The sequence below is a fragment of the Perca flavescens genome, chromosome 12, assembly GCF_004354835.1.
Source record: "Perca flavescens isolate YP-PL-M2 chromosome 12, PFLA_1.0, whole genome shotgun sequence".
In the NCBI taxonomy this organism is placed as follows: domain Eukaryota; kingdom Metazoa; phylum Chordata; class Actinopteri; order Perciformes; family Percidae; genus Perca; species Perca flavescens.
In genome coordinates this window covers 29,468,954-29,494,351 of record NC_041342.1, presented here as the reverse complement: position 1 = coordinate 29,494,351, position 25,398 = coordinate 29,468,954, and the positions used below count along the sequence as shown (strand labels likewise).

Below are 25,398 nucleotides of genomic sequence, written 5' to 3'. Positions count from 1 at the left end.
ATTTGAGATATTTGTACTTTGTGCATTTCATTTTAATTGGATGCTACTTTATACTTCTACTCAACTAAAGTTCAGAGGGAACATATTGTACATTTAACTACAGGTGTAGCAGAAAGAGGGGGAAGATTAAGTACAAAATAGCCCTTTTCAACGTTGAAAGGAAGCTGGGGAGAGTGAGATGCGGCCGCTGCGCGAGTACTGAGCCTCCGTTTTTGGGTGCACGCTCTACCGAGTGAGCTACCCAGGTGAAAACAGTGTTTTTACATTGTGGCATTGCCTTTTAAGAAAAAAGTGTTTATAAGTTATTGTCCATTTCAGAGACAAATGTCTTTGAAAAATGAATACGCTTTACAGTTTTACAAGGATTTTGCACCTTTGTGGCTTCCACCTTTAATGGGAACCACATACACAAAATACATGAATCATAAAAGATAAGTCATCACTGTTGTCCCAAACCTTTTATTGCAGCAACAGATCATTTACAGAAAATCGTGACACTTCAAATCTCCACAATCCATAGTTACTTCACAATAATTTACATCGTCGTCATCATCATCATCATCCGCATCTACAGGACAGTAATAGATCTGCAGACAACACCGAGGCAAAGAGATGGCCGGTCTTTAACCAGCAGCTTTATTTCCCCTGCACAGTAATTAAACCGTTTCCAGCAACTGACACCCCCAGTGTCTGGGAGCAAAGCTGTCCGGGTGAGCACAAGCCTTTCCAGCGTGACTACGATTTCTGATCAATGATCGGTAACGAAAAATCTGTTTCACCGGGTGGCTCTGCACTTTTATTTTACTGCCCTTTCCTATTGTTTCGTTGGAGAATAAAAAGTTGTCCTGAAGTAGCACAGTCCCTTAAAACATGCCTGTCACAAACCGCTTATGGCTTTGTAAAAACCTTTTAAAGCATTTTCAGAAAATTATATATTTTTTTGTATCATTTCTCCAAGTCCTTTTTAAAAATGTTCCTTTTAAAAATCTAGAAGCTCTCTCTTGGTAAAGACTGTAATCTTCAAATGGTAAAAAGGTTTTAGAGTTCACACTGATTTACAAAATGTGAGGGAGTAGAAAAGACCAGCTAGTGGACAAGACATCCTACAAAAACGACTACTGCACACCATAAAAAAACAATATGCCAGGACTAGAAACACAAAGTGGGACTAGGACACCAAAAGATAGAATAAAAAAAAAAAAAAAAAAAAAAAAAAAAGTAACGGTATGTTTTACTTGGTCTCTCTTCTTCCACTGAGAGTAGTGATGTAATTCATCATAAATTATCAGATAGACATATTGTTTATTGTCAGTATCACAACAGAAATGAGTTCTCCACAGTGCTGCACCCATTGTCCTAAAACTACTGTAGGGCATTTTCACACCTTTTTAGTTTGGTTGAATCGAACCCTGGAGCGTTTAACCCCCCCTCGGTGTGGTTCCTTTGGGCAGGTGTGAACTGGTCTTGGTTCAGTTACAAACACTGCTTTGCACCCTGCGATGCGGCAGAGCGAGCAAACTGTAGAAGCTGAAAATGTTTCTCTCGGAGAAATAGACTCTCCTAGCCTGGCTCCGCCCTCCTACGTACTTCAGCTCTATTTTAATTTCCCTTCAGTACGTCGTCTGGGTTTGCGGTATGTTTGTGGGTTTTCTCCAGCCAAATCTTTACCGGTCCAATCAGTGAATGGAGGGAAGGGCTGAGAACGATGCCGTTGAGGACGTGTGCTAGAAAGATACGAGCGAAGCCATCCGGTCCGTTGTTGCAACGCTGCCGAATATCCAGAAGTTAAAGCCCAAGCAAGACCAATCTTTGCTGAGTTTTGGTTGGTGGCCATGATGTCGTGGCCCTCCTCCCCACCGGGGTTCGGGAAAAGGTTTGGTTTTCCAGCTCGCTCCGTTAGTGGTGAAGGAGTTGGCTAAGGCTAACGCTAGCGATGCTAAGCTGACGTCACTACCAAACGTCAGCGATTAGTTATGGCAGATCCAGAGTGGCTCTGGGCAGATCCAATAGTTTTAAACTTCAAGGAAGTTAACACTTGGAGAGAGGCCAGACTCTCTGTACAAGTGAAATGGACCAGAGTCTGGAAGGACCAGGCTAGTGGACCAGAGTCTGGTAGGACCAGAGTCTGGTAGGACCAGGCTAGTGGACCAGGGTCTGGTAGGACCAGAGTCTGGTAGGACCAGGCTAGTGAACCAGGGTCTGTTAGGACCAGGCTAGTGGACCAGAGTCTGGTAGGACCAGGCTAGTGGACCAGAGTCTGGTAGGACCAGGCTAGTGGACCAGAGTCTGGTAGGACCAGGCTAAAAGCTTGCCGTCATGTCACTCGCATCTCAGTGGTCAAACTAAATGGCGCTAAAGTTGGAGACAGACGCCGGTGGAGCAGAACGAAGTCTCAGTGACCAGAGCAGACGCAGTAACGTCGCTAGTGAAATAATGTATTTTAATGAATACATAGAGATGAGCCCTAGTCTAGAACACAGGACCTTCTTCCTGCATTTATTTTCTTGCTCCCGCCCCCCCCCCCAGACACATCGGCTGAGTGAAACGATGTCGCACAGGTTTTCTCTGTGCGAAATGAACTCTAACCAAAAAAGGGGAAACGCTCCAAGTTTACAAACTCATCAACTGATTGGGACCAGAGCCAAACCAACTATAGGTGTGAGAACGCCCTTAGTGTCAGTTCTCTCTCTCGTCATACAACAGGGACACCAAAGGATGTTCACCTGCAGGCTCTAAACTAAATCCATGAAGCACTCAATGGGCCTTCTCAATCCTTAAACTTGAGTTATGTGATGGAATGGTTTGTAAAATGATGTTTGGCCTTGCAGGGGCCCTGCTACCATGGATCAATGATTTAAAAAAAAAAAAAAAAAAAAAAAAAATACACACACCAAGACAGATTCTGATTTCACAAAAGGAAAAAAAGGAACATTGACTAAAGAAAGTCTCCCTTTTGGAATAAAACACACGCCACTGATGATAGAAACCACAGATCTCGTTCACTGAACTGGTTGGCAGTCAGCTAGTTACGGCCGACTTCCACAGGATCTGTTCAACCCTCCGGCAGCCACAGATAACTCCTCTTTTACACTGAAGCTAAAGTGGAATCAGCCTGACAGACAGATCCATGGATAGCTGATGGATTATAAAAAAAAAAAAATAATCTTTACACCACAGTGTGACAGCTTTGCACAGTCCATGATGTCCTCATTCACATCACAGTTTAAAACTTAAAGAGCTGAAGTTTAAAGTTAGAACTTCATATTAACCTTTAAGATAGTCTAGTCAGATGATCTAGGGAATCATATCTGAAAATGGAGAAGAAAAAAAAACAACCCCAAAAAAACAGCTAGGAATCTACAGAACACAAACACACGGAGGTAAAGTTAGCTAGAGAACAAACGAGAAGAAGAAAAAAAAAAAAAAAAAAAAACAAACTATTGAAACCACATGACTTCTACTGCTCACAGAAAGTATTGGTGAGTAAAAGATTTGTCAACACACAAGAACATGCTCATCATTGGATACATCGGAGTACATCCATCCATCCATCCATCCATCCATCCATCCATCCATCCATCCATCCATCCATCCATCCCCACACACACACACACACTCTGAATTCACATGCTATCATACGGCTCATCATGGAGTTGACACATATACTGAGTGGTAAATTAACTTGCTGGGTGAGGAGGAGGTGGGGGGTAGGTTCTGGACATCATGACAGCTTTGCATAGAATCCACAACACCGAGCAGAACTAACAAGCTGAACGGAGATGGGCTTCGAAATTCTGAACTGAGAGGGGCAGAAAATAACATTTCGTTTGGATTTAAAATATATTGTGTAACTCTCAGCTGATACATATATATATATTTTTTTTTAAATCAGGAGGGAAAAGCCCAGAGTGGAGAAAGTCGCACGCAGATCAATTTCAACTCGGCTGTCAACTTTGGTCTCCGTTTACTTAACAGAATTGAGCTCCAGGAAGCCAGACCATCACGAGACTTCAAAATCTAAGTTCCAGAGCAGTTTAACGGTCCAGACTCCGGCAGACCGGCTCTAAGGGGAACTCACGGCTTTCACACGGAACTACAGCACCCTGAACTAAACTGGAAACGGGCGCTTTGAGAACAGTGATTGAAAGAAAAAAAAAACAGAAGGGTAAAAACAGGGAGTACCATATTAGTAAACAAGTTATCCATCATCTCACGTTTACACCAAAAGAAAAAAATTTGAAAAAGGAAGATGGGAAAACAGAGAGGGGAAAGGGCGGGGGGGCAGATGGGGAGAGAGAGTGTTGTCGACTGTTTCTCTGGAGGTGGAGGGGTGCATCATCGCTCTGAGCACACTCAGATGGTGCTGATGCAAGGTCAGTTGGGTCCCTGCTCCGTCACCACGACAACCGCCGCAGCCTTTACGTTTCTATGGAAAGGCACAGACGGGAAGTTGAGTCTACACGCCTTCATTTGACCCATGGATGGAATTATATTATCTGGATATGTCCTCAAACTACATTATCTCAGAATTGGAGAAAGACGGTTTTAGACGGCTACTTGTGGAAGTATCCTGCGCTCATATTTCCTACAACTCCTCATTAGGAGCGTGACGTTAAATGGAAACAAGGTTTACCTGTGGGCTCATCCTGAATCGGTTCCTCAGCTGCTGCAAAGAGAAGCACAAACACACAAGTAAAATCACAAGATCTTAAAAATCCTGTAATGCTGTCCCCTCACAAAGCTTTGCCCCCTTTACATTTCATCCATCAGTGTGTGTGTGTGTGTGTGTGTGTGTGTGTGTGTGTGTGTGTGTGTGTGTGTGTGTGCGCGCTTGTGCGTACCTTCTTCTGCTGCTGCGTCCTCTGCTTCGTGTGCTACTTCTTCCGTCTCGGTTACTGTTGATTAAAAACGATACCATGAACCAACTGTACGCTCCCAAAAACAGAATCAGTTGAAGTGCTCATATTATGCTTTTTTGCTTTTCCCCTTTCCTGTATTGAGTTATACATTTCCTTTTTGGGCATGTTATAGGTTTACAAAGTGGAAAAGCCCAAAGTCCCCCCTAAAGGGACTCACCGTCTGCAACAGAAAACACTGTTCACAAACTGCTCCAAACAGCTCTGTTGTAGTCCAGCCTTTACTTCAGAGACAAATGTGGTCACTTTGGAACACACGTTATAATGCTCGCCTAGCTGCTAGCATAGCACGCCCTCATACTCTGCTTCTGACTGGCTAGTAGTCCTTACCTAGGTACTGTCAGGGCACGCCGTCATACTCTGCTTCTGACTGGCTAGTAGTCCTTACGTAGCTACTGCGCATGTGTGACTCCCAACTAAGATGGAACAGACTTGAGATGTCTCACTCTGTAGCTAAAACAGAGATCTCAACACACAGGGTGAAAAGAGGAGCTGCAGCAATGTGCAGTACAATATCTGGTGTTTTCTGAAAACTAAACCACATAAACCTATTCTGGTACAACCTCTAAATACAATTATGAACCTGAAGATGAGCATAATATGAGCACTTTAAAAACAAACATCCGTTCAGCACAGGTACAACACTGACAAAAAAAGAAAAAGAAAAAAAAGAAGTCAGCCTTGGATCATCAGTTCCAGTACTTCACGATTTGACTTTCAATTTAAATTAAAAAAATAAATAAATAAATGGCAGAAGGGTATTGCGCAACAGTTTAAGTTTCTCCTAAGGTTTTTTAGAGGCGCAATCGAGTTTTAGTTTAACGAGTTGTACCTGAAGAAAGGTATCCACCATCTTGAAAGCACCAAATACAACTGGATTAGCTCGTCTTTTTACTTTTAGGCTTTCCTCTTTACCTGGTACCGTTTGCTCCTCCACTACAACTTCTTCTGGAGTGGCCTCCGTCTCTGCAACCTCCTCCACTGCCTCTTCTGAGGGAGCTGCCTCCTCCTCCTCAGCTTCTTCTGAAGGTGCTGCTTCCTCTTCTACAGCCTCCTCCACTGCCTCTTCTGAGGGAGCTGCCTCCTCCTCCTCAGCTTCTTCTGAAGGTGCTGCTTCCTCTTCTACAGCCTCCTCCACTGCCTCTTCTGAGGGAGCCTCCTCCTCCTCAGCTTCTTCTGAAGGTGCTGCCCTCTTCTACAGCCTCCTCCACTGCCTTCTGAGGGAGCAGCTTCTTCTGAAGGTGCGGCTTCCTCTTCTACAGCCTCCTCCACTGCCTCTTCTGAGGTAGCTGCTTCCTCCCCTTGCGCTAACTCCTCAACAGCTTCTTCTGAAGGTGCTGCCTCCTCCTCTTCCACAGATTCTTCTGTTGGAGCTGCCTCCTCTTCAGCCGGTTCCTCTGAAGGTGCTGCCTCCTCTTCTTGCGCTACCTCTTCGACCGTTTCTTCTGAAGGTGCTGCCTCCTCTTCAGCGGGCTCCTCAACAGCTTCTTCTGTAGGAGCAGCTTCCTCTTCCTCTACAGTATAAGCATCCGATGCCACCTCTTCAGCAGCAGCCTCCTCCATCTCCTCCACTGCAGCAGGCTCTTCCACAGCCTCCTCGACTTCCTCCAATGCAGCCTCCACCTCTGCTAAAATGTCCTCCGCTACCTTGTCAGCAGCCTCCTCCGTCTCCTCCACTGCAGCAGGTTCTTCCACAGCCTCGTCGGCAGCCTCCTCGACTTCCTCCAATGCATCCTCCACCTCTGCTAAAATGTCCTCCGCCGTCTCCTCGTCTTCCTCCACTGCAGCCTCCACCTCCGCTACAAATTCCTCCGCGGGCTCATCTGCAGCAGCAGCCTCCTCCTCCTCCTCCTCCTCCTCCACAGCCTGCTCTGTTGCCGTTTCCTCTTCAGCCGCTGCCTCCTCTCCAGACTGGTCTGCCATCATCTCTGCAACCTCCTCGACTGGAACAGCCTGAATCAAGAAACATCGTCAAAAAGGTTAGATAAAGATACAGCTATTCGCATTTTTTACTAGCTATTAAAAAAAACACGTATGGATAAGAGTTTTCCTGAAGTTATGTGGTCAGAAAGTTGCCCACATACACTATTAATTATGAAGGTCTGTCAGAAAAGTTTGAAATTAATAAATATACCAGCAGTAGTTGCGAGACAGTTTAATTTTTACTTTCTAACTATGTGGTCAAGTAGCATGGAACTCCTCAGAAACAAAAAAAACAGCAGAGAGAGATCGATCGATACGTGGTTCCTATCTATCTCTCTCTCTCTCGATCTATCTCTATCTCACTACCAGCAGGGGGTGTACGTTTGACATTTCAGCAGCTATTATTTGAGTGTAAGAAGCAGTGTTTACATCTGCAGGTCTACATTACTGCTGCTATACTTTCCTTTCTTATGGGTGGCACAGGTAGGCATTAGAACTGGAGAACAGTTTAGAAGGGGCTTTACACTCAAAACAAATGGAGGAATTTAAGCAGCCTGTATGGAAAAACCTGTAGACCGATAAGGAAATTGGAAAGGAAAGATTGTTGACTGGTGTTTGTTATACTTAAGCGCATACGCTCATGAATCTGAGGTTGTGCTAATCTTTTTTTGTATCCTGCCGGGAAGATACGAGACCTTTCTACCACCTCCATCCCAGCCCCCACGAAGACAAAGAGAATTCAGTTTGAAACCGGTATGCAGTTACGATGCAGGGGGTGGCAGTAGCAAGGACATGGCTTCTTTTAATAACACAAACAAATACCTCCTCCACAGGGGCATCCTCTTCCACAGCAGGAGGCTCCTCCTCCAGCACCTCTGGATCCTCCTCAATCACCTAAAAAGAAAAAAAAAAAAAAAAATAAAAAATAAACAGGTTCAAACTTGTATTTGTGCAAGGGAATAAAGTATACAGTTAACCTACTACATGATAGTATAGCAGTCATGATTCCCTGAAGGAATACTTGTTTCACTATTTAATTAACTATTGAGCTTCTTGAGTACATTTGACTTTACAAGTTCAAATTTCAGCAGAGATGTTTTCATGAAAAGGATCGATATTGAAGGAGCATTCAAAAGTCTGCAACTGGACCCAGTTTCACTGATGGTTTTATAATCATCAACCTGGCCTGTACCAACCTCAGGAGTCTCCACGAGCTCGGGTTCAGGCTCTGGCTCAGGCTCTGGTTCTGGCTCCGCCTCAGGCTCAGCTGCTACCTCTAGAGGGAGGAGCAGACAGTTGTACAGATTCTCTCCCTTTCTCAAACACACACATACACCACAGCTTGGCAATGTCACAGTATGTTGTGCAGGGTCCATCCTGCAGGAGGCAGTTCACGCCAAGCCTTGTACTGCAGAAGTCCTGCTGGTGTCAGTTTGTGACATCTTTAATGTGTGAGTCAAATTGGCCAAAAACCAGCATTATACTTATGCTAACATCAAGGCCATCTAAATAAGTCAAATGTGTGAAGAAGCAAATTACAATGCTCAGGACATGTACACAGACACTCACGTACCTGGCGGAGGTGCAAAAGTGTCCTCTGCTACAGCAGCTTCAATCACATCTTCCAAAGGTTCAGGCTCAGGCTCAATAACAGCTGAGGAAGAGGGGGGATAAGGTTATATGAATATTTGCAAGAATGAATGGCCAGTGACATGTTGGGAATGCAAAAGGTTTCCATTTTAAAACTCAAAAAGTACTTTCTTCTGGCCAAGCAGATTATTAAAATAAGCAGGTCAACTTTGAGGACTCCTCCGTATGCTACACAGTCCAGGGGTCTTCAACCTTTTTAGGCCAAGGACCCTTTAAAGCTGCTCATACACCAACCAGACGGCCAACCGTCGGCAGAAAAGGCAGTTTGACTGATCAGTCTCCCCGAGTTGGTCCAAAAAGTGCCTCAGAACACACCGAAGAGAAGAGATGCAATACGTCTCCGTAACAGCAGGCGGCGCTAATCTGTATCGTTGCCCAAAAAAGCAGCTGATTGGACGAACGTGTCACGTGGGTCCGTTCTCTCCGGAAATTCAAAGCCAAGACTGTCATGGCGGCTTGTTCAGAATACGATCTCATATTGTACTAAAATAGTTCACCGAAACCGGTTTCGGAGCACATTTTAAGCGAGAAATAGGCGGTGAAGTTGCAGAATCAGTCTTTATTTCAGATCAACAAAAGGTCAGTTTAAAAGATTTCAGATTTTGAGAGACTCTAGTCACGTTCATTCCGCTCCCTGTTTCCGGGTTAGCACTCTACCAATCAGATGGGTCATTTTAGTATGACTGCCGGCAGTGCCCGCCCCACCGATTATACATTTAAAAATCGGGCAAAATGAAGGCCGGCGGCTCCTCGGACTCTGTGTCCGGGCCTTCGTTAAAAGAGAGACGGAGCTGGGTCCCCCTACTAACTAACCAACATCCATCCATCTATCCATCCATCCATCCATCCATCCATCATTCATCCATCCATACAGTAAAAGACTGAGCTGCATATTAAACTGGGTGAATGGATATTTATACATCATGCGTTATTGTTAAACATAGTACATGTGGAAGGCAACCCGTTTCATATAATGTACATTTTCAGACATTTAAATAGGGTTGCGGACACCGTGTCCACTGCCAAACATGATCCACTAGCATAATCATTCAATAAATAATGTGAATAATATCCTACATTCATTCGTTGCAGCTACATCACACAGGAGCACAATAAGCTGTGGCTTCAGATTTGTGCAATTTAATTTGGTGTTAGTTGTAATTTGGTTTAAAACAAAATGTATTGTCAAATTGTCCAACCTTAATCAAAATGACCTATGACTTGTCCGACATGTAGAACTGAAAACATGTATAATGTATAATAAACATGTGGTACCTTCTGGTGTAGGTTCAGCGACAGGAGTCTCCACTGGGGCAGCGGCTTCTTTACGGGAAGTGACGACAACAGCCTTCTCTTTCAGTCCTACATGAGATGAATGCACATGTTGCTTGCAGGAAACATATGTATGTGTACATTATAGACAAACTATGTTCGTGTGTGTACCAGGTCCTTAATATTAAAAATGATTTCATATCATGTTTAATGACTGGGGTTTTAAATATGCCAGATTTGTGGAGGTCATACACACGTACTGTATGAAGATCTAATACATAATAGTTCAGCTGGTATTGCTGACAGTGGGGCATGTAGGTTATGTATTGTCCACGAACGGGTACGGGACTTTGTAAGTAAAACATGTCTGCAGCAAAACAGGTTATGAAACATTGGTAATATTCACATGAATGAAAATGTCCTATCAAACCATCTCAAAAATGGCATGGGGTTTCTTTTGCTGACTGACATTTTATGATTTGTCTTAAGCTGACAAATATGCTGCATTTCGACAAATATTTGACAATTTTGTTTTCAAATGAATTGCCAGAAATGTAATGTGCTGAAAAGTAATGAGTTATCCTAAAACAAGGGACATAAAAAAGAAAAATGTATGTCTTAACTGGATATTGAGCTGAGGTCAAAGATTTAGAGTTCCTTCCCAACATGCATTCTGGTAGAACCACAGAAGATTGGCTTTCACTTAAGAAAAGAGGCACTTTCAGGGACCCAGAAACTTTATTGACAAAATAAATCAACATTTATGATAGTGGAACACAAATCTCCCAAAATATTTTGAAAAAAAGTCACATTATCATAAATTTCTAGTAGTGGAGAAATTGGTGGAACAGATATCCTGTTTTCTAGTCAAACCTAAACACGATCACAAACACTACATCAACACGTTTAGAGAATCTTTCAGTGCTTGTTCCGAATCCTGTGATTTTAATCCTATTCTTTTCCATTACCCCCATCTTCCCCATTCATGCCAGTTTTTCCTCACCCTTTAACCAAAAGTAGAGATTCCAAACTGGCAGTTCACAATCCAAAGTGTTGCAAATTGTCAGCACAGCACAAAGTGCTGGGTGGTATCTGCTCAATACGCAACCTTGGCTTTTAATTGGTTGCCAATGGAAAACAGGCAACCATCACTGTAGAGCCCTGAGCTAGCTGGTTAGCTTCAGACCAGGATCAAAAGTACTACAAGACATAATATATAAAATGTACTAAACCTAAAAAGCCTGTCTAGCTAGAAAATTAATTACTTTTTCTTTAGCAAAGCAACTGTTCTGTGCTAGAATACCTTTTAACTGCGTTGGGTTAAAAGCCCCAACTGCATTTTAATACTTTGAATTATAGCGCTGTTTTGATTGGTACAGATACCGAAACAACATTTTCAACAAATTTCTTTTTCCCTTCATTTGACAAGATGCCAAACATCTATTCTGTTGTGTTGAATGATGTCTAAACACAAGCTAAAACAGCTTAAAGTTGGCAAAAGTGTGATCAAAAATCAGGAATTGAAAAAAAAGTAGAACAACAACAAGATTATGAATCCGACTCAACATTTGATTGCATCCCCGCCCTTAGGGTCCAAAATTAACAGTCACCCAATCGCCAAATGAGTAAATTTACTCTTTGGGGAGTTAATTATGGAGACAACCCGCCACTCTGGCCAGTAGTAGAAAAAAAAAAAATTCTGCCGGGCTGTTTGTCGTGCGTAGAACGTAGGGCATTTTTTGTTACAGTATACGAGGTAGGCAGACTTGTCTCTTCCATATGGCCAGTTGAAACAAAACCTGCTTGTTATGTGGAGCTTTATTGCGCGAGTGATTCCCTGAACGCTGTGAACCTCAGGCCAAAGAGTATTACTCTGAACTTATTACTGTTAATTATTCTATAAATGTTTATATTCTCAAACTTCTAAGTGATCCTTCTTGCACTTAAGATGAATACCACTGAGTGCATCAATTAAAATGTGTTACACTTTAGTGTTGAAAACAACTGAATTAATATTTCTGCATAATGTTGAGTGTAACTAGAGTAAATACTGCACACTTCTATAATATTGATTGAGAATCACATACGAGACCAATAGTAATAATGGCAATGCAATAGTTAAAAGCATAGCTGACATTTTTAATCATTTCATCTACCAGCCACCTTGGCCCTTCCTTGATTTGAAAACGTTAATTGTGGATGTTGAAATGGCTAACACTGGCTGGATCAAAACATTCCTCTAAAACATCTTACTTCATTTCCTGCCTCTGTCAGATTTCTCAGCTTTGTTTCGCTTTTTTTCTTTGGCAGACTCTTTCCCTCTCCCCTTGTCTTCCTCCTGTGCCTTCTTTCCCATGCCCTCCACCTTTCTCTCCGACTTCTCTTCTTTCTCCATTCCTTTCTTAGATTTCTTCTCCCCTTCTTTCTCCTCCTTGCTCTCTTCTTTCTCTTCCTTATCCAGTGGTTTTGCCTTTTCCTTCCTTAGTTTTTCCAGAGCCTTTTCCATCTCTTCTTTTTCTATCTTCTCCTCTTCCTCTCGCAGCCTGGTGGCCACTCTTTCCTTCACTCTGGCAGTTATTTCCTTCCTCCCTAGCTCCAGCTCCTTGTCCTCCTCCTCTTTGACCAGGAGCTGTCTGACCTCAGCCAGAGCCAGCTTGGCCAGCTTCTTGGCCTCCACACGTTCGTGGATGATGGCCAGCTGCTGCTTTAGAGCTTCCCGGAGCTTCGAGCCCACATCTCTGTTTGGAGAGGTTTCTGAGATGGATGAGCAACAACACGGTTTGGGTTTCACCACTCGTTATAAGACGAAGACCATGCTCAAATTCACTCGGTTATTGGACATCACCACACATCAGGCGGGCGTGTGCATGTCGGAGGATAAATTAGAACCACAGACCAGTTCCATGCCACACTCACACTTCACAAGCAGTGTGTAGACTTTGTAGACCACATCGGTATGTTATACTGGGTTATGGAAAACAGCAGTAAACAGGACTTCTACCGGTTTCTTTAAAAGATTACCAAAGTAAAAGTATACTCTAAATGAATTAAAACCCATGTTAAGCCTGAGTAGGGTACTAATCAATCGCAGAATTAAGCCAAACTTTTTTTTTTTTTTTTTTTTAAACACTTTAAATGACTGAAAATAAACCCTTTTAAATTCTTCTGTGCTGGGCAGAGCAACAGCAGCTCTCCTGCTGATACATCTACAACTGCCGACAAGCACAGTAAGACAGTAAGGCTTTGATCCATCTCGACTACCAGAGAGGATATACTCCTGGCTCTACAAGCCCGATATTGGTAAGTAAGGTTAGGTGCAAAATAACCATCACTGGGAAATAAAACATGACTCCTTTAAACGGTTTGTTCAGCTCAAAATATTCTGTAATATTGCAAATAATTGGGTTAGCATCCCCCTCAAAGCAGTCAATCTAGAAGAAACACTGAAACGGGTTAACAAGTCTAGCGGCGATCCAACGCTCAGTTGGATCCGAGATCACAACGAGTTCTGAGTAGTTGAAACTTCATCCATTAGTCTAGCTCACACTGTAACACATCACAGCTTCATGCAAGAGCCTGCATAACGATACCTTTCTTAGCTCCTCTCCTGGCTGCATCTCCAGGTTTTTCATCTGATGTCGCACACAAACAAGACAAGAGTTACAACACTGGGCTCTTTCACAGTTCTACCTTTGTTGTTGTTGTAACGCACCATAAAGTGATCCGGCCGTTAACACAGCAGTTTTTCATTCCTACTGTCTAATATTAGATTATCAGTACTTTATGCACAAGCCATGTACACAGCTCCATGCTATCTAGTCCGCTAAAAATGCTGCATGAAGCTAATCTCCGCCTCAAGCAAGCTGAAGCAAACCACATTAACTTTTTGCAGCAGAAGGGCACGGTTGCTTAAAAAGTGAAACTTCAATGAGGGATAATTATCCCTGACATGTCTTAGCCAGAGTAAATATAAATAAATAGTCCAAAAGATGTCTTCACTGTTAACTAGCTCCATATGTAGGAAATGCTGTTCGAGACCTTTCATCCTTAAAAACTATTTGTACTACTATTGCAATGGCTGAGGATAGACCTAAGAAATTTTACAATGACACCATAGCAGAAAATAGAAATAAACATAAAAAAAGATGAATATTGCCACTAACAGCTCAGTAGTAAATAGTATTCATATGTGAGCTGCTTCTTAACCTGACGTGTCCAATAACTGGGTGGAAGGATAATTGTCAGAATCCATAGTGGCTGGAAACTGAGGCAGGAGGAGTTAATGTTCTTTTCGGTCCCAATAAAGTAATAGGCAGTGAGCTCAGCATCATTCTCCAATCTGATTAATATGAACACAAACATATAGAATGACAAAAAGGAAAAATAACCATACAATGAGCTTATCTTATATGCACCAGCTCAGTAAAAAGCAACTAATGAAAAAAATAAATAAAAATAAGTCTTGGAAGTGTACACACACTTAACCAATACAGCAGATTGTGATTCTCAATGAGCTCTCATTCACGGGCTCTGTCAGTATCATTAGGTTTCACTCGGCTGCTGTGTCAAGTGGTAAAATTCGGTATTCCGTTCCGGTGTTTGCCTTAAAAATCAAACTCGTTGGAATAGCTTTACACTGGCCCAACCCTAGCTTCAATAGCACAATGTACACTCACTCTTCTAAAAAGCCAGAGCTGGAGTCACTCCACCCCAAAACAAAAAAAAAAAAAAAAAAAAAAAAAATCTGGTGCATCCACACATTCGTCACAGCCATTAAGTTCAGTGCAAACCTGTCGACACAGAAACCCACACACCCTCTGTCACATGCACTAGACAATACACCTGCCGCTGGCATCGGCCGTTTAAGCCTGTAGCAACGATCGGTAGATTCAAGCGTAATGAATCAAACATGTCTTTTCTCTGACTCAGCCCTCTGAAACTCTTAACACATCACACCTTCCTACTGCAGTGCACTCCTCTCTCAACTTTTACCCAAACAAACTGCCAACAATTTGGACATGAATGGATTCTACTTGTGCATAGTCCCAAACCTGAACCTCAGATTTAAAAAGAAGTTGGCTTCATGGCTGACAATTACTGTAGGTGTGAGACCATTTTAAAAGCATACATTTTGACTCATTAAATGTTATCAAGTTCACCTTTGCCTTCCCTAATATAACAACGTAATGGAACAATGGTAAATTTGGACACCAGTACTTCTATGGCATATCAAAATGTGTGACATAAAAAGAGCTATACAGTTATATACGCTGCCAACAAACCATTCAAGACCCCATTTTCACCTGGTATTAACGTGCAATCTGTTACAGTATCTGGATATTGACATCTAATCATGGGGTTTGCTTTTTCACCTGGTATAAAAAGTGTTACTTTTATCTTGAGTTTGCCTGCATTGTTATTTGATCTCAACATGCAAATTAGGCAGGTGGACTTGTCAAACATGGCGCTGCAGTTTGTTGCCAAGGTCTGCAAGGTGAGGCCCACATCACAGACTAAGACAGCTGAAGACATTTGTAGGCTAGATGTGACTGAATGGAAATTACGTTAATATGAAAAAAGTGTTTCTTGCTAAAAGACTCCTTGTTTCGGACTTTAATTTTATCCATAATAAAAATAATGGGGGAAATAACCGCTCAAACAAAAATCTTTCTAATAAAAGTAGTTTGAGGTCCTTTTGTTATTCACACCTAAAATAAACAGATTTGTATCTAGACTGTGATCAGAAAACAAACCATAAAACTTGGGAGTGATACACTTGAGTTAAATCTGAAATCCGCCTTCACCCCAGTCCAGTGAGGTTATGTATCAGATCAGTCCAATCAGCTGCAGCATCCAATCAATAACGGATATCCAAAAAGGGGGCTTGTCGACCACTAAGACTTCCGTGATGGCTCCTCTTGTGCATCCTCGCGCAAAGATCCCTCGTCGATCCTTGCTCCTCAGAGCTAAAATAAGAGCTTTGAGCCTTCAAGCTGGCGGACCAGAACGACTTTTAGTTCATGCAAGGATCGAGAAAATATCAAATTAGAGACTAAGATGTACCCAAAGACAAAACCAAGATCCTTAAACTTATGGTTTAAAAAGAGTACAAATGTATGCCTAAAGTCCCAGAGTAAATGTTGAAGATAACGTTTTATGGCATGCAGGAATAAGAAGAAATGTCAGTCAATGACAATGTCAATGTCAATGAAAGAGTCAACCGAGCAGCTGTCCCAAGTGCAAATTATCCTTGTATTTTGTGTTATTTAGCGTTGCAAACAGGTTTGTGCAGAACCTAATGCTAATGGATTCTAAAAATAAATGTTTCAGAGGACTTCTAAAAAGTGTTCCTGAGTATTATGTCCATATCCCAGCACAGAATCAACATCATAGAAAACTTTCACCCTCTCAAGATTGCGCTGATACAATAATGGAGCTTGTTTTTCAAGTTTGACAATTTTTGGGATTCCAGTTGGTGAAACCTTGAGTGGGTGGGGTCCTAGACCACAAGTTTAGACTGGAGAGATTCATATCCAAAGCTACTAGTTAGGTTAAGTTGCCAAAACACGCAAACTTTTGCACCACACTGTAGCTTGGGCTGTTGGATGTTGAGGCCCTTCGGTCGAAAACAAGTGCATTAGAGGATAATTGGGCTGCTGAAGTTGGCCAGAGGCTATTGGTTATGGAGGCCAACTATGACGATCTTTTGCCCCCGATTTCCATCATCATCGGCTCCTCTTTTTCTGAACCTTCCCTCATCCTCGTCCTCCTCCTCGTCCTCCTCCTGTGCCTCCACGAGTCCTCCTGAGGCACTGCGCTCGTCCTCCTCCAGGGGCTCCAGGGGATTTATCAGACCGTACAGGAAAGTGAAGAAACCGTTTAACCAATCAGAGCTGCCGCCCTCCACTTCTTCTAACCAATCCAGAATCTCGGATTCACCCTGACCACCGCCCTCACTGGTCAGGCCTACGCAAACAAGAGGGGAGGTGGTGGGGGGGGCATGGGTGGATGGAAGATAAAAGTTTGGGGAGCGCATGTGGAAGTGAGAAGGGAAGGAGGTGGAAAAAAAAAAACTAATAAAAAAGGCAGGAAGACAGAAAGGTGGAATCAAATGGAGAGAAGCGATGTAATGAAAGAATTAAAGAGGATTAAGAGCAGAGGCGGAATGAGGAGGGAAGAAACAAGAGGAGAAGGTAAGAGAAGTTGTAAGCGTATGTTAAACGTACAATATGCAACTTTCTGCCGCTAGGGGTCTCTCAACCAAAACAATGGACGGTAAAACTGGACTTATGATGACGTTGTGAAGTTGCGTAGAATTATGGGAGTTTTTAGTGTTAAACACCTTCGCTGCCGGTTAAAATGCATCAGTTTACGGACGAGTTAACCCATTCAAGTTTATTCACGTTAAGTTTAGTAACGTTTATTCATGTTATTGTAATAAAAAAATTGTAAAAAAAAGTTTTGGTGCTTAACCCACCTTTTGTCGGGTTAATTTAGCTAACCGTAAAGACAGCTAAACGCGAAGGGGGGAGAAATTTGGCACATAGCTACAGCTGTTGGGGGTGTTGCTGGGTCTGATATAGCTAGTCTGTTTCCCGACGTTTAATTAAACTGCCGTTAGCGTCGTAAGCACCAGGCACTGGAGATAAGTTCTGGCCGGGGGTTGCTGTAATAGAATTAGCTGGCTGATAGCTGACTGGGGGCTAACGGTAACTAGCTAGCTATATGTCCCGGGGCTGTTGTCAGCTGTCATCCCGACTGAGTCTCTCTGCGCCGGGGGAGTGAGGCAGACAGACCGGGGTGTGCTACTTTGGCTAAATTAGCATTCGATTAATCGTCTATCTATACAGCTAACGTTGACGTTACTAGTGAAGTTATTCGTGGGTTAGCTCAGTCCTGTTAGCTGTGGTTGAAACGGTCATATAAAAATAACTATTAGCGTGTTGAACGATGTAACCTCATAATGTTACCCACAAAGCTTTAGCATCAACATTAGCACATTGTAGTAACGTCAAGCCGGTATCGATATTGAACTTTTAAAATAGATAAGGTCTCTGTTGTATTACGGTGATTAAAAAGTGGGATGTAATTAATCACAAAATGATGCTGTATGGCAAAAAAAAAAAAAAAAAAAAGCAGTATTACAGTTACAAGTATTTTTTTTCTGTGACATTGTATGATTTACAATTACTCCTGAACATATCATCTTGGTGCCAGTGTTTTGACAGAAGTTAGAGTAACTGGAGGGTGAGTTATTCACACACACACACACACACACACACACACACACACACACACACACACACACACACACACACACACACACACACACACACACACACACACACACACACACACACACACACACACAATATGACGCCACTGTGTATGTCTGAAAATGTATGTTATGTGAAAATAAAATAACAGATTTCTCTGGGTTTGACATTTGGGATAGTGTAAGAACACAACTCATAAAAATCTATAACATAGGTATGGTCATTTTTAGACATTTTAAAGCAGAAATGTTACATATTGTACCTTTAAGCAGCAAGGGAACTACTAAGGCTTTATCATAAGCAGCTGGAGTCTTGCTGTCTACACAGGATCAACAAAAATCACCTTGTGCCAGCTTGAGCCATGATTTTAAATTTCTAGTTTATAAAATCATATAATAACTAATCAGTTTTGAGCTGAGCTCTGTGCACTGACTCTGTGCCTAAAAATCAGACTGTTCAGCTCACAATCATTATCATGTGGAGACAGCCTTAGAATCATAGACAAGAGTTAAATACAGAAAAAGGAGAACTGAAGCTGGATTTATTATGGTAGGGGACAAGAATTTGTGAGCAGACAGAAAGCCAGTGCGACAAAGAGTATTCTGATAATACTTTCAGAAAAAAAAAAAAAAAGGTGTTATTGTAAACTAGTAAGTGTGTTGAAAATGTTTCAATGATAAATTACTTTGCACAATTACATTTTTTTCAGCCATTAAAGTGTGTTTTAATATGCATAGCTCCTGGGGTTCTATTAAAAAAAAAATAAAGTACAGAGTTAAAAAGACAGACCGGCTCTAAAGCTGTCAATCTTCCTCTATAATACCACACAAATTGCATTTGTTCTTATTTATATTCAAATTATATTTGAGTATTTAAACCCTCAAATTCAGTCCCTTTCTAATATTTACTCCACTACTCAAGCATGTGGTTGTTAGACGTGTTGTACACTATTAGCCTAAAAAGGGGCAACTGGTGCATTGCAGGTACACTCATTATCAACCACCAGCACAGAGCGACAAACAAATCAACAGAGAGCCCTGTAATATAACATTATCTAACAAATGTAGTGAAGCGGCTGGGTTTTAAAAGGCTAACGGAATTGCACACTCCCAACTTGAAGAGGAAAATGCTAAGCATTTTCAATACTGCAAAAAAGCATTGAGTTTCCTGTAGAATCACATTTATTACAAGTGTGCTCTCTAAAGATTCAGACAAGAACAAATATTCTGCTTTTGATCCTCACTAGCCTCCATGTAAAAACATGTTAACAAGGACAAACTGCAACTTGTGATTCTCATCCCCATCTGTCTAATTTCAGAGCCAGAGAAAGGCAACCATTTTAACATTAAGAGGTACAAAAACAACATTCAGGTTCTTTGAGATTCTATGCCGGGCAAATTGTCATGCCAAGTTCAAAATGTTGACTCTTCTGTTGCAATTAAGCCACTTGCATACAGCTGTGGTCCAACATGTCCAAACTAGTGTAACACCATTCAGTAGGTTTGGGAGTTAAATAAACAAGATGGAATAAAATAATTGAAGCTGATCCTGCAAATACCATGCAACATGCAGCAGACATCACATGGGGAATACCAGCAATGACAACTACACTTTCCCATCAAGCTCCCAGCTGTCTTGAACGCTTTGAGCTTCACATAGGAGAAATGTTCCAAAAACGATACCACTACAACATAGATATGGGTATCATCTTAACCATATCAAAAACAGAAAAAATACACAACATTTCTATAGATCAAGAGTGGCACAGTAGAGAGAGAACTGTTGCATTTAAGTTGATTAAAATGTACTTAAATATTATTTTAATAATAAAATTAAAAAAAAGTGTAAATTACACCAACCCCTGATCCTGATTAATTTCATCCTTTAATAACTGGTCATAACACACCATCGGTTCGTTATAAACCTACTGTGAAGCACTCGAGGTTGGTGGAAAGATAGATTCTAAGATGCATCGCGATTCTCTCTTATGTCTCAATGCTGAAAAATCACTTGGAGAGGTTATTCCCAATATTTCGACATTATGATTGCCTGTAACTGCAGCTGAACCAATTGGATGGTGGGCAGCTGTGGCTTAGGTGGTAGAGCAGTTGCCTATCAATCAGAAGGTTGGTGGTCGGTGGTTCGATCCCTGGCCCTGCAGTTCCACGTCAAAGTGTCCTTGGGCAAGACACCGAACCCCGAATTGCTCCCGATGCTGCGCCATCGGAGTCTAAATGCGTGCGAGTGTTAATCTGATGAGCTGCTGGCACCTTGTACAGCAGCCTCAGCCACAGTGTACGAATGTGTGTGAATGGTTCCTGTTAAAGCCCTTTGAGTGGTCGTTAAGACTAGAAAAGCGCTATATAAATACAGTCCATTTACATTGAAGCGTAACAGACGTAAACATGTGAGTCACGTGTATGTTATTTAAAGCTGAACTAATTGGATGGTGAAACTTAACGGACGTAAACATGTGCGTCATGCTTATGTTCTAAGCTAGGCTACTTCAGTTTTGGTGAGGATGACAACCAATTTATTATTTGTGAATAAGGGCAGCTTTTTGGGTTATCTAGTTATTCAGAGCATGCTGAAGTTTGTGTTAATTGACTACAAAGATGCTGCTATAGGCCCACTTTTGGCGTTTCCTTATATGCATACAGCGGCAGAGCTAAATGATCAGCGTTGCCGCCGCTATATAAAAATCTCCACAATCACAATCAACTGTCTCTACTTTGAGCAGCCAAAGTCGGGAACAAGCGAGGATAATCGATCAACCCCTCCCCCCCAGACATTGACACCATTTAGCAGTGAGTTATTCGTTATTGGTCTTTCGATAGCGCAGTTTGCTGCAACAGTGGTGGCACTGCCGGTCTCCCCAACAAATGTGTCTAAGGCCCTTCTGTGTCAGCAGACACGCTAAATATCTCCCAGCAGTGCAAAATAAAAAAAAAAAACTTCCACACCGCTCCACAGTAGCACTGCTGGAAGATATCCTGGAGGAAACACTGCACTTTAGTTTCTTTTTTGTTGGCAAATGTCACCAGTTGTCACTTCCAGTTGACACATTTCTTACTACCATTGTATTAATAAGAATGTTAGTAAATTAATTTATTATTTTAATTATGGATCCTTACAACAATGCTAGGTTTTAAAAGTAGCAATTTTGGGACACTAAAGTAGTTTATTTTGTAAGAAAACAGACATACACATAAGGTCATAAGTGTTTGGGGAGCTCAGCTTTTCTGCCGTTTTCATTATTGAATTGTCTATGTTAACAGTCAGCTGTACAATTGTCAGTCATGCAAAATAAACCCAAATTGCCATTTAATGTAATTAAACACACAACACTGTCAGTGGCCTGCAGAAATGCTCAAACTCAAAACAAAAATCAGTTCTGACGGCATCCTGACTGGGAAATGTAGATGTATGTACCTAGTCACAGATAATGCAGTGAAGATTTTCAGATGTTTGCCACAATAGACATATAGATTCCCTTTGTTTTCCTTTTTGCAAGACACAGATAGTAAAACACTAAAATTAGATGTAAATTAGAGATAAATCAACTTGCCTAGCAGAACTTTAGCATCCTCGACATCAAAATCACCATCTCCATCTGTATCATATGCCACCAGTTTACCTAGAGCAGTAACAAACACACATTTAGACTTATTGTTTGATCACAGGAACTACACGGACACATTGACAATTGTACATTTACATGCATCATTAGCCACAGACAGACACTTAAAGACATGCACCAAGCTTATGTCTATAATCATAGCAGTTAGCATGAGCAAAAGGATTCTTCATAAAAACACATTTTGTTTCTCTTTGCAAAGGTTACCATCGGCTAAAAGCTTGGTGAATTCCTTTAAATGTAAGGGAATATGGGAGGCGGTGGGTAACGGGAATGGCAACAGTTTTAGCTAGGATGTCTATTACTAAACAGAAAAACAATATGGCAGTGTTGGATATTTGGCCAATCGGTTTGTTTTATATACAATAACGAACACTTTGAGGAACCTACAACTTGTGTTCTAGGTTTAGGTAGTATCAAAGCTGCTGGGTTTGGGTCTGCCAGCTACAGAGTAATGGCATTTTTTCATTACATGGTACCTGCTCCACTCGCTCTTGCCTTTTATTTTGGTTTTCCATTATGAAAAACAGTCCCTGGTACCTGCCAAAAACAACACACCTTTGATGTTCTGTGTGTGTGTGTGTGTGTGTGTGTGTGTGTGTGTGTGTGTGTGTGTGTGTGTGTGTGTGTGTGTGTGTGTGTGTGTGTGTGTGTGTGGCTAAGTCACGGCAGTTTCCTGCGGCAATGGAAAATGGATAGGGCACCGTGGTCGAGTTGAGCCCAGCCGAGTGGAGCTGGTACTAGCAGTGGGTAAGCGCCATAACATAACCACAGAGAATGGGATGGCCACGAGGTCAGACAGAATCCCTGAATCCAAAACCAGCTGAGACAATGGAGGAACGGTTTGTTACAATGCAGTAGAGTCGTCACACGTTCCAGCATCGATATCTTTAAAAATGTCTTTTTCTGTCTGATATATTACAAAAAGAAGATGAAGACTGTTTAAGACAACAGGTATTCTATTTCAATCTATTTTCAATTTGGGATTGAATTTATGAGATTCATCTAAGCTTTATGATACAAAACATTGATTTTGTTTAAATGCTAAAAATGTATTCAGTAAGCATGTTGTTAATATCTCATTTTGAGTGTAAGAATCTTTGTATTTACTTTTTTTCTACCTGTAGTTAATGGCTCTATTAAAACGTTGTCATAACAAAGGTTAGACGTATGTACCAAAAAAGTGGCCAAAATGTTCTCTCTTCATTGGGTATTTTCACACTGAATGACCTGCGTGCAGCATACTTTACTACAAACCCATTCATGGTAGTTGATTGTTTTAGATTCAGGGCTCTGAGAAAAGTGAGTAAGGGTGTGACGAAAATATATTGAGTGCACAACAATTAACACAACACAGTCATTAGTGTTAATACAAGATGTAAGCGAAATATGCCTTATAATTTTTACCTTGCAAGGCCTCAGACAGGTTAATTTGTAAGCCCTTAGCCTTGTCTGCATGCAAACACAAAACATACATATCGGAGCAAAAGGTAGATTAAGAAAGACAGAAGAGATTCATAGTTCAAGCAATAATAATAATTGAGTAATACAGACAAGAATGTTCAACAATAATCATTAAGGGTGCAGTTTACTGTGGTCAAAGATAACACAGACATGCATCTGACAGTAAAAATCATTAAAAGATAGATTTAAGGGGGTAGCAGTATAAATTGGTCCACGGGGGTAAAAAAAATAAAAAACAAAAATCAATACAGCATAGTATCGCAATATTTTCCGTAGCAATACTGTATCGATACATGGATGCCAAGTATCAATCCTTCATTATATGAATTGCACATGAGAACTGCTGTTTAAGTCCACTAGATTGTACAGTTGAGTTTTTTCTTCTAGTGAGAAATGTATCTTTTTAGATAACAGTCCTTTGGGGACATAATTTGATGTTGGGAAAAAAAAGGTAATAAATATAAATCGCAGAATATCACAATGTCTTTGAAGAAGTGCTGTCAGTTAAATGTGTTATTAATGGCGTTAAACCAATTTTAACGGCATACATTTTTTAAATCGCGAGATTAACGTTCTTTTTTGCCTAGCAAACTTGTAACGTTAGAAAAACTACAACACACCGGATCTAGCTAGACCGGAAACAAAACAGGCACGCTGCACACTTGTTTGGGGTCGCGAGCCGGCCAAAGAGTAGTAGGCTAACGTTACGTTTTGAGTGGAGCCCGAGATGCCGAAATGGACGCCAATGAGATTCTGAATGGAAAGTTTACTTTTAAAAAGTTGCCAAATGGTTCCATTGACAAGACCAAAGTTATGTGTGTTTTTGTCGTTGTGAACTGAGCTATCATCGCAGCACGTCTAGTCTGAAATACCACTTGATGGCCAAGCACACAGCTGATGCGAATTCTCCGCCCTCTCTTCAAAGCCAGGCGACAAAAGCACAAAGCAAGCCGATCCACTTTTCAATGTTGATAAGAGCATTGAAATGAAAAAAAAAAAAAAAAAAAAAAAAAAAAAAGCATGAAAAAGGCACATTTCTGAATTTTATGAATCAATGTCTGATCACATTTAAACAAAGACCAACTTTAATCAAAGAATTGATTGTTTTAACAAAGCCCTAGTAACCATCTTAACACTTTACAATAAAAAATTTGACAAAAGTGATGATGTTCTATAAACTCTGCAGTTTATATGCTCAATTAATTGAAATTAAGTGATGTTCACTTAATTTGACTGAATAATCTGCAACCATTTTGATTAAATTTAAAATGCATTTGTGTTGCAACAAGTACTTACCAACGACTCCCTGATAGTCGACCAGGTCAAAGTAAACCACAGCTACAGATGTCCAGACACCCAGCAGGGCCAGGACAATGAACCAGTTGAAGAAGCTGCCGCTGCTAGACCCAGAGTCTGCCTTCTTCCCATTCTTATTGGCTGACTGGGCTTTATTAACATCTGCAACCCAAAGACAGTATATGATGTCAGGTTCACTTGTTCACACTTCACAGGTTTTCTTGGAGGCATCTTTTTCACATTCTGAAGTCATGCTGTACATTTAAGTAATGATGTAAAGTCTATAAAAGAACAGCCAAGACCAATCACAGCAAAAGTAATGCATCACTCACACACATTGCCGTGCTGGTAGGTTTGTTGCATAACCAGCAATTTTGTCGGTGGTTGGACTTTGAGAAGGTGGCAGCCAATGTTACAGTTTGATCACATACCTTAGTAAGGAACAAAGTAATACCAATTATCCCAACTCCTGCACACTTTAAACCTAATAAACCTCTTCAATCGTAGGATATTAAGTCCACCTTTTGACAACAGTACATACACTGACTGCACAATTGAACTTAGTAGTGACTTTGTTCTGGGAGTATAATGGTAAATTAATTAATCCTGAAGCATTCAGTGAGGAATGTTAGGTACACCCCTGGGAATAAATAAGACGTAGACATGCATTAGGTTAACTCAACTGTAATTAACCCTGGTGGAACATATACGAAGGTGTGAGTTTCATCCGGACAGCTTTTATGGAACAGTTGTCTTTAAATCTAACCCTGTTAGTCTGGTTAACCGCCAGATGTAGACCTATTACAGTTAATGTTGTCAGTATTGCGAATGCAAATTAAAAACCAGAGCTCAAGAGTCTACCAAGTCATTAGCATGCGTCGTTTTTTATTCCCAGCAAGTTGCGACACTAGACAAAGAGTGGAATAAACAAAAACTGACATTATGGACTTGAAGTAATGTATAT

The 25,398-nt window shown here is 41.3% G+C and overlaps 1 protein-coding gene across 5 annotated transcripts in view; it reads right to left on the bottom strand.

Moving 5' to 3' along the window:
• Positions 1-3,876: 3,876 nt before the first annotated feature.
• asph (aspartate beta-hydroxylase) overlaps positions 3,877-25,398 on the bottom strand; it is a 31,800-nt gene continuing 10,278 nt past the window's right edge. For 3 of the 5 annotated variants that reach the window (XM_028593239.1, XM_028593241.1, XM_028593237.1), the window contains 12 exons: positions 24,435-24,596; positions 23,082-23,126; positions 21,606-21,674; positions 9,765-9,851; positions 8,413-8,493; positions 8,036-8,115; positions 7,662-7,733; positions 6,159-6,869; positions 5,832-6,024; positions 4,842-4,895; positions 4,634-4,666; positions 3,877-4,426 (listed from right to left, as the gene is read on the bottom strand). In XM_028593239.1, coding sequence (XP_028449040.1) covers positions 4,419-4,426; positions 4,634-4,666; positions 4,842-4,895; positions 5,832-6,024; positions 6,159-6,869; positions 7,662-7,733; positions 8,036-8,115; positions 8,413-8,493; positions 9,765-9,851; positions 21,606-21,674; positions 23,082-23,126; positions 24,435-24,596 — 1,595 coding nt within the window. In that variant the 3' untranslated portion in view covers positions 3,877-4,418. The remainder of the gene's footprint in view (positions 4,427-4,633; positions 4,667-4,841; positions 4,896-5,831; positions 6,025-6,158; positions 6,870-7,661; positions 7,734-8,035; positions 8,116-8,412; positions 8,494-9,764; positions 9,852-21,605; positions 21,675-23,081; positions 23,127-24,434; positions 24,597-25,398) is intronic. The other 2 variants (XM_028593238.1, XM_028593240.1) reach the window with 2 other exon arrangements.